Source organism: Acipenser ruthenus, chromosome 12 (genome assembly GCF_902713425.1).
Source record: "Acipenser ruthenus chromosome 12, fAciRut3.2 maternal haplotype, whole genome shotgun sequence".
Classification (NCBI taxonomy): Eukaryota; Metazoa; Chordata; class Actinopteri; order Acipenseriformes; family Acipenseridae; genus Acipenser; species Acipenser ruthenus.
In genome coordinates this window covers 22434290-22453237 of record NC_081200.1, presented here as the reverse complement: position 1 = coordinate 22453237, position 18948 = coordinate 22434290, and the positions used below count along the sequence as shown (strand labels likewise).

General features: G+C 40.7%; 1 protein-coding gene across 5 annotated transcripts in view; it reads right to left on the bottom strand.

The window, feature by feature from the left end:
* Positions 1 to 2172: 2172 nt before the first annotated feature.
* The window catches only part of LOC117416962 (afadin- and alpha-actinin-binding protein-like), a 57680-nt gene continuing 40904 nt past the window's right edge, over positions 2173 to 18948 (bottom strand). For 2 of the 5 annotated variants that reach the window (XM_059034688.1, XM_059034691.1), the window contains 4 exons: positions 6365 to 6538; positions 6125 to 6242; positions 2606 to 2778; positions 2222 to 2385 (listed from right to left, as the gene is read on the bottom strand). In XM_059034688.1, coding sequence (XP_058890671.1) covers positions 2612 to 2778; positions 6125 to 6242; positions 6365 to 6538 — 459 coding nt within the window. In that variant the 3' untranslated portion in view covers positions 2222 to 2385; positions 2606 to 2611. Of the gene's footprint in view, positions 2386 to 2605; positions 2779 to 3589; positions 4079 to 6124; positions 6243 to 6364; positions 6539 to 18948 lie in introns of those variants that run through there. The other 3 variants (XM_059034689.1, XM_034028481.3, XM_059034690.1) reach the window with 3 other exon arrangements.

Genomic DNA, 18948 nt, shown 5'->3' with positions numbered 1-18948 from the left:
AGTGTTAAGCTGTGCTTGAAGCTGTTGTCCTGTGAGCCGCCTATCACGCAAACTGTTGACTCTCAGAAACTTGTCTTCTGATTCTGTTGTGGCTTTGGGTCTGCCAGACCTCTTCCTGTCAGAGTTTCCTCCAGTTTCCAAGTGCCTTTTGATGGTGTAGGAAACTGTACTCACTGACACCTTGGCTTTCTTTGCAATTTCTCTAAAGGAAAGACCTACACTTTTAAGGGTTATAATGGTCTGTCTGTCTTCCTTTGTTAATTGACTTTTTCTCGCCATTATGAGAGCAATATACTACTTCCTGCAGTACAATACTGTCCAAATAATGCTTAAGAGGGTGTAGTAACACAGTCTGTTCCAACACTGCTTTTATACAAACAGAGGGTTTGTAAGTAATCAACAAAAGTTGGGACACCTGTAGGAATTGTTAGCATCAACTTTCAAGGCTTAATTTACTTCCATTGCTGCAGAACAGCTGTAAGTTGTTAACCCATTACTTGTTCCCTGAAAAAGGCCTTTTTGTATAACTCTGAAATGTACATTATTTTTCACTTTTTGGTAACCTAAACTTTTTTTTTAACCTCTGGCAGTTTACCGCTTACCTTTGTACCATTTCAGGTTATTCACTGGACTTGAACTGCTTAAATTCCAATAAAAACTGGAAAAATGGGGGTGTTCTAAAACTTTTGACCAGTAGTGTATATATATATATATATATATATATATATATATATATATATATATATATATATACACACACAGTGCCTTGAAAAAGTCTTCACACCCTTGAACATTTTTCACATTCTGATGCCTAAAGAATACAATTCAAAATGCATTAAAGTAGGAGTTTGTTTCACTGATCTACACAACAGCATCTACACTTTCAACGTGAAAGAACAATTATAGAAATATTCGAAAAGTAATTAAAAATAAAAAAAACAAAAAGTCTTGATTGCATCAGTCTTCACACCCCTTGAGTCAATACTTGGTGCAAGCCCCTTTTGCAGCAATAGCAGCCATGAGTCGTTTTGGATAAGTGTCTACCAAATTAGCACAGTGGGATGGTGCAGTTTTTGCCCATTCTTCTTGGCAGAATAGCTCAAGCTCTTTCAAGTTGGCTGGGGATCGTCTGTGGACTGCAGTCTTGCCACAGATTTTCTATAGGATTCAGGTCTGGGCTTTGACTAGGCCACTCGAGGACACAAACCACAAAACCTTCTCCCACATGTGTGCAGTGTTCCCTCAGTGTTTCTTTGCAAAATCTATGCGGCACATCATATGGCTTTTTTTCAGCAGTGGCTTCCTTCTTGCCACCCTCCCATACAAGCCATGTTTGTGGAGTACTCTTGAAATTGTTGAACAGTCAACATTTTCCCCAATCTCAGCCAGAGACCTCTGTAGTTCTTTTTAAGTAATCTTAGACCTCAGTGACCTCCCTCAGGCTACTGACTTTGGAGGGACGGCCTGATCGAGCCAGCGTCTTGGTGGTGCCAAACTGTTTCCACGTTACAATGATGGACCTGACAGTGCACCAAGGGATATTCAAAGACATTGAAAGTTTCTTATATCCTTCCACCAATCTGTACCTTCCAATAACTTTATCCCAGAGTTCTTTTGGCAGCTCCTTGTTCGGCATGTTTTGCCATTTGCTACAAATTCACTTCATACAACAGAAACAGCTTGATTCTTCATCCTGGAGTATTCGAATCAGTTGAACTACTGTGACTGGACACAGGTATGTTCTATTTAACTTATTATGTGCCTTGTTAAGGTAATTTGTTGTACCTGAGCTAATTTGGGTTCGCTATGACAAAGGGTGTGAAGACTTATGCAATTAAGACTTTATGGTTTTTTATTTTTAATTACTTCTTGAATATTTCTATAATTGTTCTTTCACGTTGAAAGTGTAGATGATGTTGTGGAGACTTTTTAATTTGGAAAATAGTGCAAACCCTGTAATGCAGCTCTTAAGCATCAATACCTGCCAGTGTTGATTACATGTTAGATAATTGACAAGCCAAAATGCCAGGGAATTAAACCAAGCCACCAATGTGTTGTCAAGATGAAGTCTGTTTAAGTTATTGTAGGAGACAGAAAATACTGAAAAAACAGGCAAATTTCATGTGATCTGACATTAGATTTTAAAAAATAAAACAAACAAAACCACCCCACTATATTAGTGACAACCTTTATATAAATTAATACAAAAAAATTATAGCCCTTCATAGGTACATTCACAGTTTATTCTCATCTCCGGTGATTGAACAAATATAAGAGTCCTCGGAGGCTACTGAAAGTCTTGGCTTGGGAGTCGATAGTTGGTTACTGTACAGTTTTATGCTGGTGTCTTGCACACTGCTTCTCTTTGGTTGGGTTCTTGGTGAGCTGCAGAATAATAAAAATCAAACAAACAAAATTAGTATTTTGTTGATCACAAGTGCCTAAGAGAATACAGCACACTACTCAGGATGAAGAAACCTTGCAAGGTACAGACTTTAATTGAAGTGCAAAATAAGTTCCTGATATGTTGTGACGCATCTTTAAGTTTAACGATACAGAAACAGTCAGCTTATGTCCTTAACCACATCTTTTAATAAACCGCTACCTTTTGTCAGGTATAAGGCATAGGGTCTGGTATGCTAAGAAATAAATAATAATCTGCAGTACATGGCATTTTCAAGGAGGAGGAAGATTTTGGTGTAGATAATGAAGTGTGACAAGTCACTTTATTCTGCTGTGCTGGAGGAGTGTGTAAATTCTGGTTTTCCAAGTCCAAACCTAGAAAAAAAAAAAATTCTCTCCTTAGTTGCATTTCCACATCATTTTAAAAGACACACAGTTAAAGAATAAAGTATTGGCACCCTATGATTGATATAAGCACAATTAAAATACAAGTTAAATACAAGCATTTAGTGAACAATAAATCGCCAATTAGTATGACAGACCAAAACTACACCATAGCTGTTAGTAGAACAAGCTTTATAAAAATAAAAAAAAATTAAAAATTAAAAAGCACTTGGCACCTTTACACCAAGTCTATAAAAATGTAATACAACTTTATATTCATTAATTGAAAACCACAACACCATAATTAAGCTGCATTATAAAAAGTAAACTATTTCCAACATCTGTTGAATACTTTTTGGCAACACAGTAGATGACGGCCAAGACAAAGGAGTTAGATTCATGTTTGAGAAAAGCACTTGCAGCAAATTACAACAAAGGAAATGACTACAGAACAGTATTAAAATAAATATGGAATACCAAAATCCACAAATCAGAGCAATAATCAAGTACCACCACAGAACAAATTCAACTGAAACGCTTGAAAGTGGAAATCCAAAGAATTAGGGGTAAAAGCAGGTAGGAGAATCATCCAATGATTAACAGCATCAGGCATAATCATACACGAAAACTGTACAACGATCACAGAAGAGTTGTATACACTTGGGCCTCACTGCAAACCACTTTAAAATAAAATTTATAAAACAAACAAAACAAAAACGTCTAAAAGTTTGCCAAGGCTAAAATAAATATTTTCCTCAAATGGATCACAGTATGTTGGGAAGGAGGGGGGGGGGGGGGGCTTCAAAATGAAGAAAACCTTGTAGCTACAGTTAAACATGGAGATGGTGCAATCATGATAGGGGGGAGTTAACAGTTCAGGGACTGGAGACTTTAATGCAATTGTAGAGTGTTTTGATACATGGCTACATTAATTTGATCTTTAAAGTACAATGATACCATCTGCTTGTAGGCCGATTGGTAGAATGTTCCAACACAACAACCCAAAGCATATGGCTGTCAACGCCGTGAAGGACAATCCAGAATTGATCTTTGCATTCAAGAATCATAAAAAATAATAATAATAATAAATAAATAAATAAATAAATAAATAAATAAATAAAATAACCAGATTAATCCAATAGAAATGCTTTCCACTGATCTGAAAAAAAAACTGTAGCGAAGCATTGTGTATCCAATCTGTCTGAGCAGATGGAAATATGCAAGACAGAATGGGCCCAGGATTTCACCAACATGACGCAACATACTGGTTAAGAATTATTATTATAAACATCTGAAAGACATAATAAAAAGCAAAAGGAGGACACACGTTAAATACTACAGCAGGGGTGCCAATACTTTGTCTTGAACAAACACTTTAAATGGAATAAGTTTGCTTTGGGATAGATTTGCTAAATTACTAGAAGTGTGAATTTTGCTTTTATTAAAAGTGGTTGCAGTTTACCAAATGCTTGTCCTTAAATCTGTGATATTGAATTATGGTATAATACGCAAAGGGCACCAATACATTTGGCTGCAACTGTATCAAGCAAACCTATTTAGATACAAGTTTTGGACAGACATTTACACTTGATATATTTCATCTACACAATTATTCAATTTAAATTTCCCCACACGTTTTTTAAACATTCAGATAGCTATAGAAAGTGCCTATAGAAAGTCTATACCATCTTTCAAAATTTTCACCTTTTGTTGCCTTATAGCCTGGAATTAAAATGCATTAAAATATTTTAATTTTTTTCATTTATCTACACATCCTACCCCACAACTTCCAAGTGAAAAAAATATTCTAGAAATTTGTAGAAAATTAATTAAAAATAAAAACTGAAACAGCTTGGTTGGAAAAGTGTCCATCCCCCTTGTAATAGCAATCCTAATTAGCTCAGGTGTAACCAATCACCTTCAAAATCACACACCAAGTTAAGTGGCCTCCATCTGTGTTAAATTGTAGTGATTCACATAATTTTAGGATACATTCAGCAGTCCTGTAGGTTCCCTCTGCTGGGTAGTGCATTTCAAAGGAAAGACTCAACCATGAGCACCAAGGCGCGTTCAAAAGAACTCCGGGACAAAGTTGTTGAAAGGCACAGATCAGGGGATGGGTATAAAAAAATATCAAAGGCCTTGAATATCCCTTGGAGCACGGTCTAGAAGTGGAAGGTGTATGGCACCACCAAGACCCTGCCTAGATCAGGCCATCCCTCCAAACTGGATGACCGAGGAAGAAGGAGACTGATCAGAGAGGCTACCAAGAGGCCAATGGCAACTTTGCAAGAGCTACAGGCTTTTATGGCCAAGACTGGTCAAAGTGTGCATGTGACAACAATATCCCAAGCACTCCACAAATCTGGCCTATATGGTAGGGTGGCAAGAAGGAAGCCATTACTCAAGAAAGCCCACCTTGAATCCTGTTTAAATTATGCAGAAATTCTGTAGCCATGTGGCAAAAAGTTTTGTGGTCTGACGAAACTAAAATTGAACTTTTTGGCCTAAATGCAAAGCGTTACGTTTGGCACAAACCCAACACAGCGTATCACCCAAAGAACAACATCCCTACTGTGAAGCATGGTGGTGGCAGCATCATGTTATGTGGATGTTTCTCATCGGCTGGGGCTGGGGCAGAAAGAAGGGAAAATGAATGGAGCAAAGTACAGAGAAGTCCTTGAGGAAAACCTGCTGCCCTCTGCAAGAAAGCTGAAACTGGGACGGAAGTTCACCTTTTAGCATGACAACGACCCAAAGCACATAGCCAAAGCTACACTGGAGTGGCTAAGGAACAAAAAGGTAAATGTCCTTGAGTGGCCCAGTTCGAGCCCCGACCTAAATCCAATCGAAAATTTGTGGCATGACTTGAAGATTGCTGTCCATCAACACTCCAAGGAACTTGACAGAGCTTGAACAGTTTTGTAAACAAGAATGGTCAAATATTGCCAAATCTAGGTGTGCAAAGTTGGTAGAGACCTATCCCAACAGACTCACAGCTGTAATTGCTGCCAAAGGTGCTTCCACCAAGTATTAACTTGGGGGGTGGAGACTTATCCAATTATGATCTTTCAGTTTTGTATTTTTAATATATAACTTTTTTCCCCTTAACAGTGTGGAGTATGGTGTGTAGATAAGTGGAAAAAATCCTCATTTAAATGCATGAAACTCTGAGGCACTGATACAACAAAATGTGAAAAAAGTTCAAGGGGGTGTAGACTTTCTATAGGCACTGTACCTGATTGCCAATAATCTTAGGATTGTGAAACCAATAGATTACTGTATAAGTGACGCTATTTTGCAAGTCACTATAAAACTAGACATGAAATATACTTACCAGTAGACAAGGCACTGTGTGACTTTGAAGCGTGTGGCTTCTTGCGATCTACGAAAGGAGTAATGTTTAAAAACTGATGTTTCAACCAAGTTGCTCGGTCTTCCTCAAATTCTTTCCTCTACAAGAGGACAAAATAAATTAATAAAATGAATGCATCCATCTGGAATTCACATATTGTATTTTCCAATAACAAACTTTTTTTTTTCTTTTTAAAGTTAGGCAATTTTATACCACAAGTACCTCGCGTCCTAATCGGATTGCAGCTTCTGTGAAATTTTGTCTCTCTCTTTCAAAGTTCTTCCTCTGGTCATCAAAAAGCCTCCATTCCTCCTTTAATTTTTCCTTCTCCTCCACGAGATAACAGTCACGGAGCAGTGCTCCAGCCTCATCATCAAAGGGACAGCTAAGCTGTTGCTGCAACAAGAGATACAAATTCAATCCTGTTTGACAGGGGTATTGCACCAAAGAGGTTAGCTATGTAACTTCTGCCACTGGTCATATCTGCTGCTAGGGTGCTCCTCCACCCTCATTTAAGGAGAGGATTGATAGAAATTTTCCCATGGAAAATCTACCCGGCACCACAGTAAAGTCACGGCAACTCTAATCACGTTAGGGTATACCACAGTTATCATACTGCGCAGCTTGAAGTGTTTTACACCCTCTCAGTAGGGTACCATTCCAGAACTATTAACCAACATACTGCATTTAAAATGAATGTGTTAATTGACAACTAAACTACAAAGAAAAAATCTATTGTAAAAAAAAATCTGCCAATATAAATGCAATTAAAATGCAAAATGTTCATTATCTGAAAAACAAAGTTCTTTAGGTCAGCAATTTGTGCAAAATAACTCTAAATGTTACCATACTATACACCATTGTGCAGTATTCAAATCAGTAGATGCAATTGTTTTGGCCCAGTTTAGGATGCCAGATACTGTAAATGTGATTACCAAGTTGCACACTTTCTATATTGCTTCATAAAATGTACAAAAACACAGCTGCTTCTCTTATTTTGTGGTGGCTTTTAATTTCTGTACCATTAAACAGCCTCTTTCCAAACCAGAGTACAACACCCATTTTTGTTTTAAATTTCAACATTATTATTATTATTATTATTTATTAGCAGACGCCCTTATCCAGGGCGACTTACAATTGTTACAAGATATCACATTATTTTTACATACAATTACCCATTTATACAGTTGGGTTTTTACTGGAGCAATCTAGTACAAGGGTACAGCAGCAGTGTCCCCCACCGAGGATTGAACCCACGACCCTCCAGTCAAGAGTCCAGAGCCCTAACCACTACTCCATACTGCTGCCCCTGTAACTCATATAAAATTCTACATATTGTGGTTGAAATAATGCAACATTTTAAAATGACAAGGTCTGTTACAATGTCACAATACACAAAAGAAAAGTTGTATACAAATTTGTATTGAGTAATGGCCAATGCTTAACCCATGGTGCACTGTGGTATCAGTTACCACACCTAACATTGTACTGGGGAGATTTTCCATGGGACCCACTGTAAGCAGCAATCACTATTTATTGACACAATACCTTTTAATTAGTGTTGGGACGAACACAGGATTTTCATGTTCGGATATTCGCTCATAATTTAAATATAAGTTTGGATATATTCTTTAATTTTTCCAAAAAGTAATAAGCCATTTTACTGCTCTGAACACAGGCAGACAACATAGCGCAGGGGCAGGGGGGATGCCCGTGGCCCCTGTGTGTGTGCGCGCCTTTATTTTACAGCAATACCTTACAATATGTAACATGTTAAAATAGAAAAATATCCCTGGGAGTAAAGAATGAAGTTGTGTAGGACTTACTTTACCCCAGTGAATTAACTACAAAACAAAAAGATGCCATAATAGAAGTTCAATGTTGTTTTGTTTATTCCTGAAATAAATAGTAAATAAAGTTGACACCGCATTTCATTTCTTTTTTTCTCCTCCATTCCTTCACAGTAAACAGTGGCCATAGATAAGTTTTCAAGTAATAACATGAGGTTTACTTGTGCCTTTTTGTAGCTGAACAAGCAAACAAACAGAAATTTAACTTTAAACACTTCAAATAAAACAAAACGTGGAAATGGCATTGTAAAGTGAAGGGGGAAAAAAAAAACCTTGCTGTTTTGGTTCTCATTTATTACATTCTACATAAAAAGTCGCAACAAATATATAATGTATACAATCTATATATATAAAAAAAATCATCACTACACAACAATTTTTCAGGAAGGGTACTGTATAAGCGAGGCATTTCAGAATGACGAGCTTGCCTTTTTTCTGTCCCATGAGATTCTGGCTCGCTCTAAAGCAGCACAATGTGTTTGTCTCAGATGGCTTTCCATTGAGGTCACTATGGTGGAGTTTCCGTGCATGTTTTTTTTTTTTTTTATAGCTCAAGATATTTGCATTTCATAATGACGAGCTTGCCTTTTTTGGGTTTCCATTCGCTCAGTTTATTTTACTCGATTAAACCAGGCTTTTCACCCGACATCATGCAAATGAATGGGAAAGGTGGGGGTTGATATGTAAATTAGCTATGCGTAAAGTACTTGTGCTGTTTTTAAAGATTACTAGTGACATTTTGTGAAAATGTGGTTTCCATGAGCAGAGAACTGGTACACAAGTCAATCTAAGCTGCTGCGACAAGGCAAAATACCTTGTGTCTGGTTGGTTAATAATGTGTTTTACTTCTTTCCCAAATTGTTTTTCAAACACCATTAGTGGGGTGTCATGTCGTTAGTAGTGAACACGGTTTCAACTAATTTCTTACAATTCATTTATTAAAAATGAACTCTGAGACATAAAATTAAACTGAGCAACAGGTATTGCAGATCACCATGGCTGAAAACCGGCTGAGATGTTTTATATGTGTGTGTGTATATATATATATATATATATATATATATATATATAGTGAGGAAAGGATAGCGTTGCCTTTAAGAAATGGCGGCGCTAAGGAAGAAACTACACAACCCAGAAATCCGAGTGCCAATTAATTGGGTGGGGTTTCTGGGTTTAAAAAGGAGCAGGGCAGAGCCATAGGGGAGAGAAGTGAGAAGTAGCGTGCAAACTCCAGTGTGTTGGAAAAAACAACCAAAAAGAAAGAGATCGCAAGGTAAAGCTATCGTTCGTGTTAAAATATAGTCGGCGTTTAGTTTTTACAAAGTGCGATTTTTCCTCTTGTTGAGGTAGCCTTTTGTTTGTCAAAGTTTATTTTTATTTTCTGTTGTCGGGGTGCGACTTGAAGATATTGTACCCCTTAGCAATTTAAAAGAGACCTGCGGTATTCTGTGCTGTGCGGTTGTGCGCCGCCACAACCGTAGTGTGTTGTGCTATATGCTTTATAACCCGGAGAGGTATTGGTTATTTACGTGTTGCAGAGACAGTAAATAATAACCAGAAAGAACAGACTTATGAGACTGGAAGTGCAAGACATTGTTTATTCATAACACAGACACAATATACTTTGCATATGATTAATACAGGGAAAATGGACACTGGCTTTTAGAAGGAATACAATTTGCTTCTGTGGACGACCGGGAGTTGGCTGCAGGAGTTCTTTCTCCACAGCCCGGATATAACTTGTTTTATCTTTGTTCACTTCTTTGGACGTCTGGGATTACCTCTATTGTGTTCCTGGGAGTCTTCTTTAAAAGCGGATCCATTCTTATACTTACCTGTGTTCCAGGACAACTCCAGCAGAGGGAGCTTGTCTTGTACCTACCTATGTTCCAGAACTACTCCAGCAGAGGGAGCTTGTCTTGTACTTACCTGTGTTACAGGACTACTCCAGAAGAGGGAGCCTGTCTTGTATTTACCTGTGTTCCAGAACTACTCCAGCAGAGGGAGCTTGTATTGTACTTACCTGTGTTCCAGGACTACTCCAGCAGAGGGAGCTTGTCTTGTATTTACCTGTGTTCCAGAACTACTCCAGCAGAGGGAGCTTGTCTTGTACTTACCTGTGTCCCAGGACTACTCCAGCAGAGGGAGCCGGTCTAATACTTACCTGTGTTACAGGACTACTCCAGCAGAGGGAGCCTGACTTGTTTTTATCTGAGTTACAGGACTACTCCAGCAGAGGGAGTCTGTTGGATAGTTACCTGTGTGCGGATCTACTCCAGTAGAGGGAGCCGGTCTTATACTTACCTGGGTTTCCGGAATACTCCAGCAGAGGGCGCTCAACCTACACTTACCGGTGACCCAGGACAGCTCTAGGGAAGAGAGCTGACCCTGTTCTTACCCGCGGACTGACTCACTTCAGGTCGGAGGATCCTTGGACTTCTTTTCTATCTCCATATCTTGACGTAGCTAGAGAGGGTTGAAGAAGTGAGTTAGTCAGTGCCCCGTACAGGGCGAGAACTGTGACAGAAACTGCTTATTTGATGTAAATATTGTAAATAAAAGATACTTGCCTGCAAACGTATTGAGTCTGTGCCAGTTGGTGGAATGGGAAAGCAGTGGTTCAGCAGCACGTATCTACTGGATCTTTTACATTTGGTGTCAGAGTGGGATTCAGATCGACTGGAAACATACTCCAGTCGGCCCACGAAGATCAACAAGATGGAGACCACCGACGTGCTGATTCGTGCCCTTTTACATGCTACAGCAGTGCAACAGGACCATAGCGCTAAAATGCAGGAGTTTCAACAGACGGCTGTGCAACTACAGCAAGAAATAAAACCGGTTGAACACACAGCAATTGGAGGTAACCCGACAGGAGTTAGCAATTTTAAAGGGACGTTTGGACCAGTCGAGGGAACCTCCACATGTGTCTCCAATTCGACCCTCCCACGTCTTACAGAAGATGACGCGGGAGGATGACGTAGAAGCGTTCTTGCTGGCATTTCAGCACACCGCCACCTGGGAGGGGTGGCCGTCAGAGAAATGGGCTGGGATTCTGGCACCGTTCTTGGTGGGAGAGGCACAGAAGGCCTATCACGACTTGGCCCCACAGGAAGCTGAGAGCTATCCCCATTTAAAAGCAGAGATCCTTGCTTGGGAAGGGGAGACCTCGGCTGTCCGGGCACAGAAATATCATGCCTGGGGTTACACCACCGGAGTTCCACTCAGATCCCAGATGTATGATCTGATTCATCTGGCCACTAGGTGGCTCAAGCCGGATATAAATAACGCAGAGAAGGTAGTGCAGATCCTGGTCATGGATCGGTATCTGCGGTCATTACCAGCCACACTGAGGAAGTGGGTGGGGCAAGGAGACCCCACTACCATTAATGAGTTTGTGGATCTCGTAGAGCGACAGTTAGCCGCTGAAGAACTCTTCCGTCAGCCCCAGATCCCGGCAGCACGGAACCCGAGACAAACGTCATGGAGGATTCGGACGCCTGTCAGGTCGGGTAAGCAAACGGCGGTGCCGGAGAAGGGTGAAGAGCGGTCGATGGCCGTGAAGGGACTGGGGACAGATGGGGAAGTAAGGATAAAGGCCCGGGGTTATGGTAATTATCGCTGTTTTAAATGCAACCAGTTTGGCCACATTGCTAAATATTGTACACAGGAAGAACGAATGGAGTGTAATGTTTAAAAACCTGTTATCAATGAAAGTCAGTTTTGTGGGAATATAATTGTGCCACGTCATCCTGAGGGGACGTATCCATATCTGGTTAGGGTAAAAATGAATGGGAAACGGGCAGAGGCTCTCGCAGATTCGGGGAGTGCTATTACGTTAATTATGCCAGAATTATTGGCAGACAGACCATTGGATTATGATTTTAAGACCGGAATTACTTGTATCCATGGAGATATTAAATACTATCCGACCGCGGTAGTCTCCATTGAAGTTGGGTCTCAGGTGGTAGACTTCCGAGTTGGAGTGGTACCTTGTCTTCCCCACCAAGTAATTCTTGGACGAAATATCCCAGGGTTCGACACCCTGGTCAAATTTAACAGGCCTCTGGTGAAACCGGAAGCAAACAAGGCAGAAAATACGCCAGTAGAGAGTCCTTATGACATTTTTCCATTTACCGACCCAGATATGTTTATTGAAGGCAGTTGTGTACAAGTGAGGAAGTCACGCCGGCAGCGCCGCCAGGAACGTGACACTATAACACAAAGTTTAATTGGGGTCTTAGCAAAACACAATAGTAAGGGAGTGTCTACACAGTGTGATGAGACGGAAATTGTTACAGAAACAGGAGAGGTGGCAGTAGAAAACTCAAGGGAGGGGCCCAGGGAAGATTGTCTTCAAATCCAAAGTGGAGATTTTGCTAGGGAACAGGAACAGGACCCTACTCTTGTGAATATCCGAGAGCGGGTGGTGTCAGTAAATGGTACCAGGGTAGAGAATACTATAGTTAACCCACTTGAGCACTTTATTGTGAAGAATGATTTACTGTATTGCTGTACGCAGCTTAACCAAGAACCAGTAGAACAGTTGTTGGTTCCCCGGGCTTACCAGTCACAAGTGTTATACTTGGCACATACACATTTGTTTGGAGGTCATTTAGGATCTGAGAAAACCTTGCAATGTATACTAAGAAGGTTCTATTGGGTGGGGATTAGAAAGGCTGTAGATTGGTATTGTAAATCATGTCCTGAATGTCAGCTGGCTAGTCCAAATCCAGGATTACGAGCTCCTTTACAACCTCTTCCGATTATTGAGGTACCTTTCGAAAGAACAGCTATGGATTTAGTGGGGCCATTAAATAAAATCGGCTCGTGGGCACGAATATATTTTGGTTATATTAGATTATGCTACCAGATATCCCGAAGCCATTCCTTTAAGGAACACAACTTCCAAAACTATTACTAAAGAGTTGATACACTTGTTCTCTCGAGTAGGTATCCCTAAGGAAGTGTTAACGGACCAAGGCACCCCGTTTGTGAGTAAATTAATGAAGGATTTTTGCATAACCCTTAAGATTACACCTATTAGCATATCAGTTTACCATCCTCAAACGGATGGACTTGTGGAACGGTTCAATAAGACCCTGAAGTCGATGCTAAAAAAAGTCGCTTCAAAAGGACGGGAGGGACTGGGAACTCCTATTACCGTATTTGATGTTTGCTGTCCGAGCGGTTCCACAGTCCTCTACAGGGTTCTCACCGTTTGAATTGTTGTGAGACAGCCAAGGGGAATTTTGGATATAGCCAAAGAAACGTGGGAGTCTCAAACATCCTCCGGTCGCAATGTGGTTGATTACATCTTACAGGTTCGAGACCAGATTGACAAGGTGACCCCCATCGTAAAGGCCCACATGGAAGAAGCGCAGGCCCGACAAGCGGGTCAGTATAATAAATCAGCGGTACGCCGTACATTTAACCCCAGAGATAGAGTTATGGTGTTAGTGCCAACTCCGGAGAGTAAACAATATACTAGATGGCAGGGGCCATATAAGATAATAGCTCCAGTAGGAGAAGTGAACTATAGAGTGAGACAACCAGATAAGCGAAAAAGAGAACAGGTGTATCACATCAATCTTCTCAAACCATGGGATAGATCGGGAAGAACTGGTAGCAATGGTGGCGTTGGGTAAAGAAGGGGAGACAGGACGGGAAGAAAGGTCCGTTAATATAGGCCCCTCGCTTAACCCCCAGCAAATTCAAGAAGTTCAGGAATGTGTTAAGGCAAATCAAGATGTGTTCTCTCCCATACCAGGAAGGACTCCGGTTATTCAACATGAGGTCCACACACCCCCTATAGGATCCCGGAGGCCCAACAGAACGAAGTTATTCACGAGGTCGAAGCTATGAAACGGATGGACGTGATCGAGGAGTCCTCGAGTCCATGGAACAGCCCTATTGTAATGGTGGCCAAACCCAACGGAACTTGGCGGTTTTGCAATGATTTTCGGCAATTAAATCAGGTATCCAAGTTTGATTCCTATCCTATGCCTAGGGTAGATGAGTTAATTGAGAGGCTTGGTTCGGCTAAATATTTAACAACCTTAGATCTTACCAAGGGATATTGGCAAATCCCTCTTAGCCCCAAGTCTAGGGAAAAAACAGGTTTTTCTACACCTCTGGGGCTGTTCCAATATAAAGTGATGCCGTTTGGATTGCATGGTGCTCCTGCCACTTTCCAAAGGCTTATGGATATAGTTTTAAGACCTCATGCCCAGTATGCATCAGCTTATATTGATGATATTGTGATATTTACAGATTCCTGGGAAACACATCTTGAAAAAGTCAACGCAGTACTACAGTCCCTAAGAGAAGCAGCTCTTACAGCAAATCCAGCCAAATGTTTTGTGGGTTTGCAAGAAGCCCAGTATCTAGGGTTTGTGGTAGGGGGTGGTAAAGTTAAGTCCCAGATTAGTAAAGTGGAAGCTATCACTAATTGGCTAGTTCCGAAAGAAAAGAAACAAGTTAGAGCCTTCCTAGGTTTGGCAGGTTATTATAGGAGGTTTGTGCCTGAGTTTTCCTCCATTGCCGCCCCCCTTACCGATTTAATAAAAAAGACGGCTCCGGTTTGTGTGAGATGGAACCCCGAAACAGATAAGGCGTTTAAAGCGATTAAAGAAGCCCTATGTAATACTCCAGTATTAAAGGTACCCGTTTTCTCCCAACCCTTTGTGTTACAGACAGATGCTTCAGAAGTGGGTCTAGGGGCTGTGTTGTCACAGATCATTGATGGAGAGGAACATCCTGTAGGCTATCTTAGCAGAAAGCAAATACCCCGAGAAAAGAAGTATGCTGTCGTAGAGAAGGAGTGCTTGGCTGTAAAATGGGCAATTGAGGCCTTAAAATATTACCTGTTAGGCAGAGAGTTTACCCTAGTTACGGATCACGCACCCTTAAGATTTATGAAGGAGAATAAGGAGAAGAACGCTCGGGTAACACGCTGGTCTTTAGCTTTACAGCCTTCAAGATTGAACACAGAAGGGGAACACAGAATGCAAATGCAGATGGGCTGTCAAGGAAACATGTGGTTAGTTGGTCTGCTCAAACTGAAAGGTTGGGGCTGGGGGGGGAGGATATGTGAGGAAAGGATAGCGTTGCCTTTAAGAAATGGCGGCGCTAAGGAAGAAACTACACAACCCAGAAATCCGAGTGCCAATTAATTGGGTGGGGTTTCTGGGTTTAAAAAGGAGCAGGGCAGAGCCATAGGGGAGAGAAGTGTGGGGAACACGGCCCGGTTGTCCTGCAAGGAAGTAGCGTGCAAACTCCAGTGTGTTGGAAAAAACAACCAAAAAGAAAGAGATCGCAAGGTAAAGCTATCGTTTGTGTTAAAATATAGTCGGCGTTTAGTTTTTACAAAGTGAGATTTTTCCTCTTGTTGAGGTAGCCTTTTGTTTGTCAAAGTTTATTTTTATTTTCTGTTGTCGGGGTGCGACTTGAAGATATTGTACCCCTTAGCTATTTAAAAGAGACCCGCGGTATTCTGTGCTGTGCGGTTGTGCGCCGCCACAACCGTAGTGTGTTGTGCTATATGCTTTATAACCCGGAGAGGTATTGGTTATTTACGTGTTGCAGAGACAGTAAATAATAACCAGAAAGAACAGACTTGTGAGACTGGAATTGCAAGACATTGTTTATTCATAACACAGACACAAGATACTTTGCATATGATTAATACAGGGAAAATGGACACTGGCTTTTAGAAGGAATACAATTTGCTTCTGTGGACGACCGGGAGTTGGCTGCAGGAGTTCTTTCTCCACAGCCCGGATATAACTTGTTTTATCTTTGTTCACTTCTTTGGACGTCTGGGGTTACTTCTATTGTGTTCCTGGAAGTCTTCTTTAAAAACGGATCCATTCTTATACTTACCTGTGTTCCAGGACAACTCCAGCAGAGGGAGCTTGTCTTGTACCTACCTGTGTTACAGGACTACTCCAGCAGAAGGAGCCTGTCTTGTACTTACCTGTGTTACAGGACTACTCCAGCAGAGGGAGCTTGTCTTGTATTTACCTGTGTTCCAGAACTACTCCAGCAGAGGGAGCTTGTCTTGTACTTACCTGTGTCCCAGGACTACTCCAGCAGAGGGAGCCGGTCTAATACTTACCTGTGTTACAGGACTACTCCAGCAGAGGGAGCCTGACTTGTTTTTATCTGAGTTACAGGACTACTCCAGCAGAGGGAGTCTGTTGGATAGTTACCTGTGTGGCGGATCTACTCCAGTAGAGGGAGCCGGTCTTATACTTACCTGTGTTACCGGAATACTCCAGCAGAGGGAGGTCAACCTACACTTACCGGTGACCCATGACAGCTCTAGGGCAGAGAGCTGACCCTGTTCTTACCCGCGGACTGACTCACTTCAGTCGGAGGATCCTTGGACTTCTTTTCTATCTCCATATCTTGATGTAGCTAGAGAGGGTTGAAGAAGTGAGTTAGTCAGTGGCCCGTACAGGGCGAGAACTGTGACAGAAACTGCTTATTTGATGTAAATATTGTAAATAAAAGATACTTGCCTGCAAACGTATTGAGTCTGTGCCAGTTGGTGGAACGGGAAAGCAGTGGTTCAGCAGCACGTATCTACTGGATCTTTATATATATATATATATATATATATATATATATATATATATATATATATATATATATATATATATATATATAGTGAAGAAGGAGCAGTGGTGCCTTTAAGAAATGGCGTCACTGGGGAAAAACTACACAACCCAGAAACCTCAATACTGATTGGAAAGGCGGGGTTAGGCAGTTTAAAAGGAAGGGCAGAACAAATCGGGGCTTGAGTGATTGTACACACACACACACACACACACACACACACACAGTGCCTTGCAAAAGTATTCAGACCATCTCACAGTTTTCACATTTTGTTGCTTTAAAGCTTGCAGTCATGACATTTTGAAATAGGAATTAATATGTGTTCTATACACAACCTACTCCACACATTCAAAGCAAAAACAACAAGAAAATAAATAGATAATTAATATGAAATAAAAAAATGGAAGTCACGATTGCATAAGTATTCAAACCCTTTGCTGCTTGCAAACCTAAATTAATTCAGTGCACAAAATGACCTTGACGAGCCACACAATTAGTTGAATGGCCTCTGTCTGTGTGCAATATTAGTGGTTCTCATGATTTCAGAATAAAAACACCTGTCTGTCAGGTTCCTTGGTCAGGTAGTGAATTTCAAGCAGTCTCAACCATGAAGACCAAGGAGCTTTCAAAGCAAGTCAGGGATAAAAAGTCATTGAAAAGCACAGATCAGGAGAAGGGTACAAAAAAAAAATCTGTCTTTGAATATCCCTGTGAGCACAGTCTACTCAAATCATCAAGAAAAGGTGCATTGTACCACCCAGACACTGCCTAGATGAGGCTGTCCCTCCAAACTAAGCAGCCGGGCAAGGAGGAAACTGGTGAAGGACGCCACTGTGAGGCCAACGACAACTTTGAAAGAGCTACAGAGTTGAACGGCTGAGATGGGAGAAAACGTGCATCAGTCAACAACATCCAGAACACTTCACAAAAGTAGCCTGTATGGCAGGGTGGCAAGAAGGAAGCCATTACTAAACATAAGCCATCTCAAAGGCCGCATGGAGTTTGCAACAAAGCACCTGAGTGATCCCGCAAAAATGTGGCAAAAGGTGTTGTGGTCAGACGAGACCAAATTTGAACTTTTTGGTCTAAATGCCAAGCAAAAATTCACCTTTCAGCAGGACAATGATCTAAAGCACAAGGCCAAAGATACACTGGACTGGCTTAAGAATAAGAAAGTGAATGTCCTTGAGTGGCCCAGTCAAAGTCCTGACTTGAATCCTATTGAGAATCTGTGGAAAGACTTGAAAACTGCTGTCCATAAGCGATCCCCAAGCAACTTGAGAGAACTTGAGCAAATCTGCCAAGAAAATTGCACCAAGCCGGTGTGCAAAGTTGGTAGAAATTGCTGTAATTGCTGCCAAAGGTGCTTCCACCAAACATTGAGTTGACAGGTCTGAATACTTATGCAATCAACATATTTCTGTTTTTATTCAAATTTTGAATACAATATTAAGTTTAAAAAAATGTGTATGCATCATTTTGAAACTTCACAAAATGGGACACCATAGGAAGGGTCTGAATACTTTTCTTTTGCAAGGCACTAATTTATATTATATATATATATATATATATATATATATATATATATATATATATATATATAACACACACACACACATATATATATATAGTGCCTTGCAAAAGTATTCAGACCCCTAACCAATTCTCTCATATTACTGAATTACAAATGGTACATTGAAATTTCGTTCTGTTTGATATTTTATTTTAAAACACTGAAACTCAAAATCAATTATTGTAAGATGACATTGGTTTTATGTTGGGAAATATTTTTAAGAAAAATAAAAAACTGAAATATCTTGCTTGCATAAGTATTCAACCCCTGTGCTGTGGAAGCTCCCAGTTTACAGCGATGAAAGAAATTGCCCTGACGAGGACACAATTACCTTACCATTGGCTGCCACCTGTGAACCATTAAAGTTACTGTCACATTTTCTGGATAAAAACCCCACTGTTGAAGGATCATTGGTCAGGCTGTGAATCTGAAGGAAAATGAAGTCCAAAGAGCATTCTACAGAAGTTAGAGATAAAGTAGTGGAGTAGTAGCAGCAGTAGTGGAGTAGTGGTTAGGGCTCTGGACTCTTGACCGGAGGGTCGTGGGTTCAATCCCCGGTCAGGGACACTGCTGTTGTACCCTTGAGCAAGGTACTTTACCTAGATTGCTCCAGTAAAAACCCAACTGTATAATTGGGTAATTGTATGTAAAAATAATGTGATATCTTGTAACAATTGTAAGTCGCCCTGGATAAGGGCGTCTGCTAAGAAATAAATAAATAAAATAAATAAAGTAATACAAATGCATAGATTAGGGAAAGG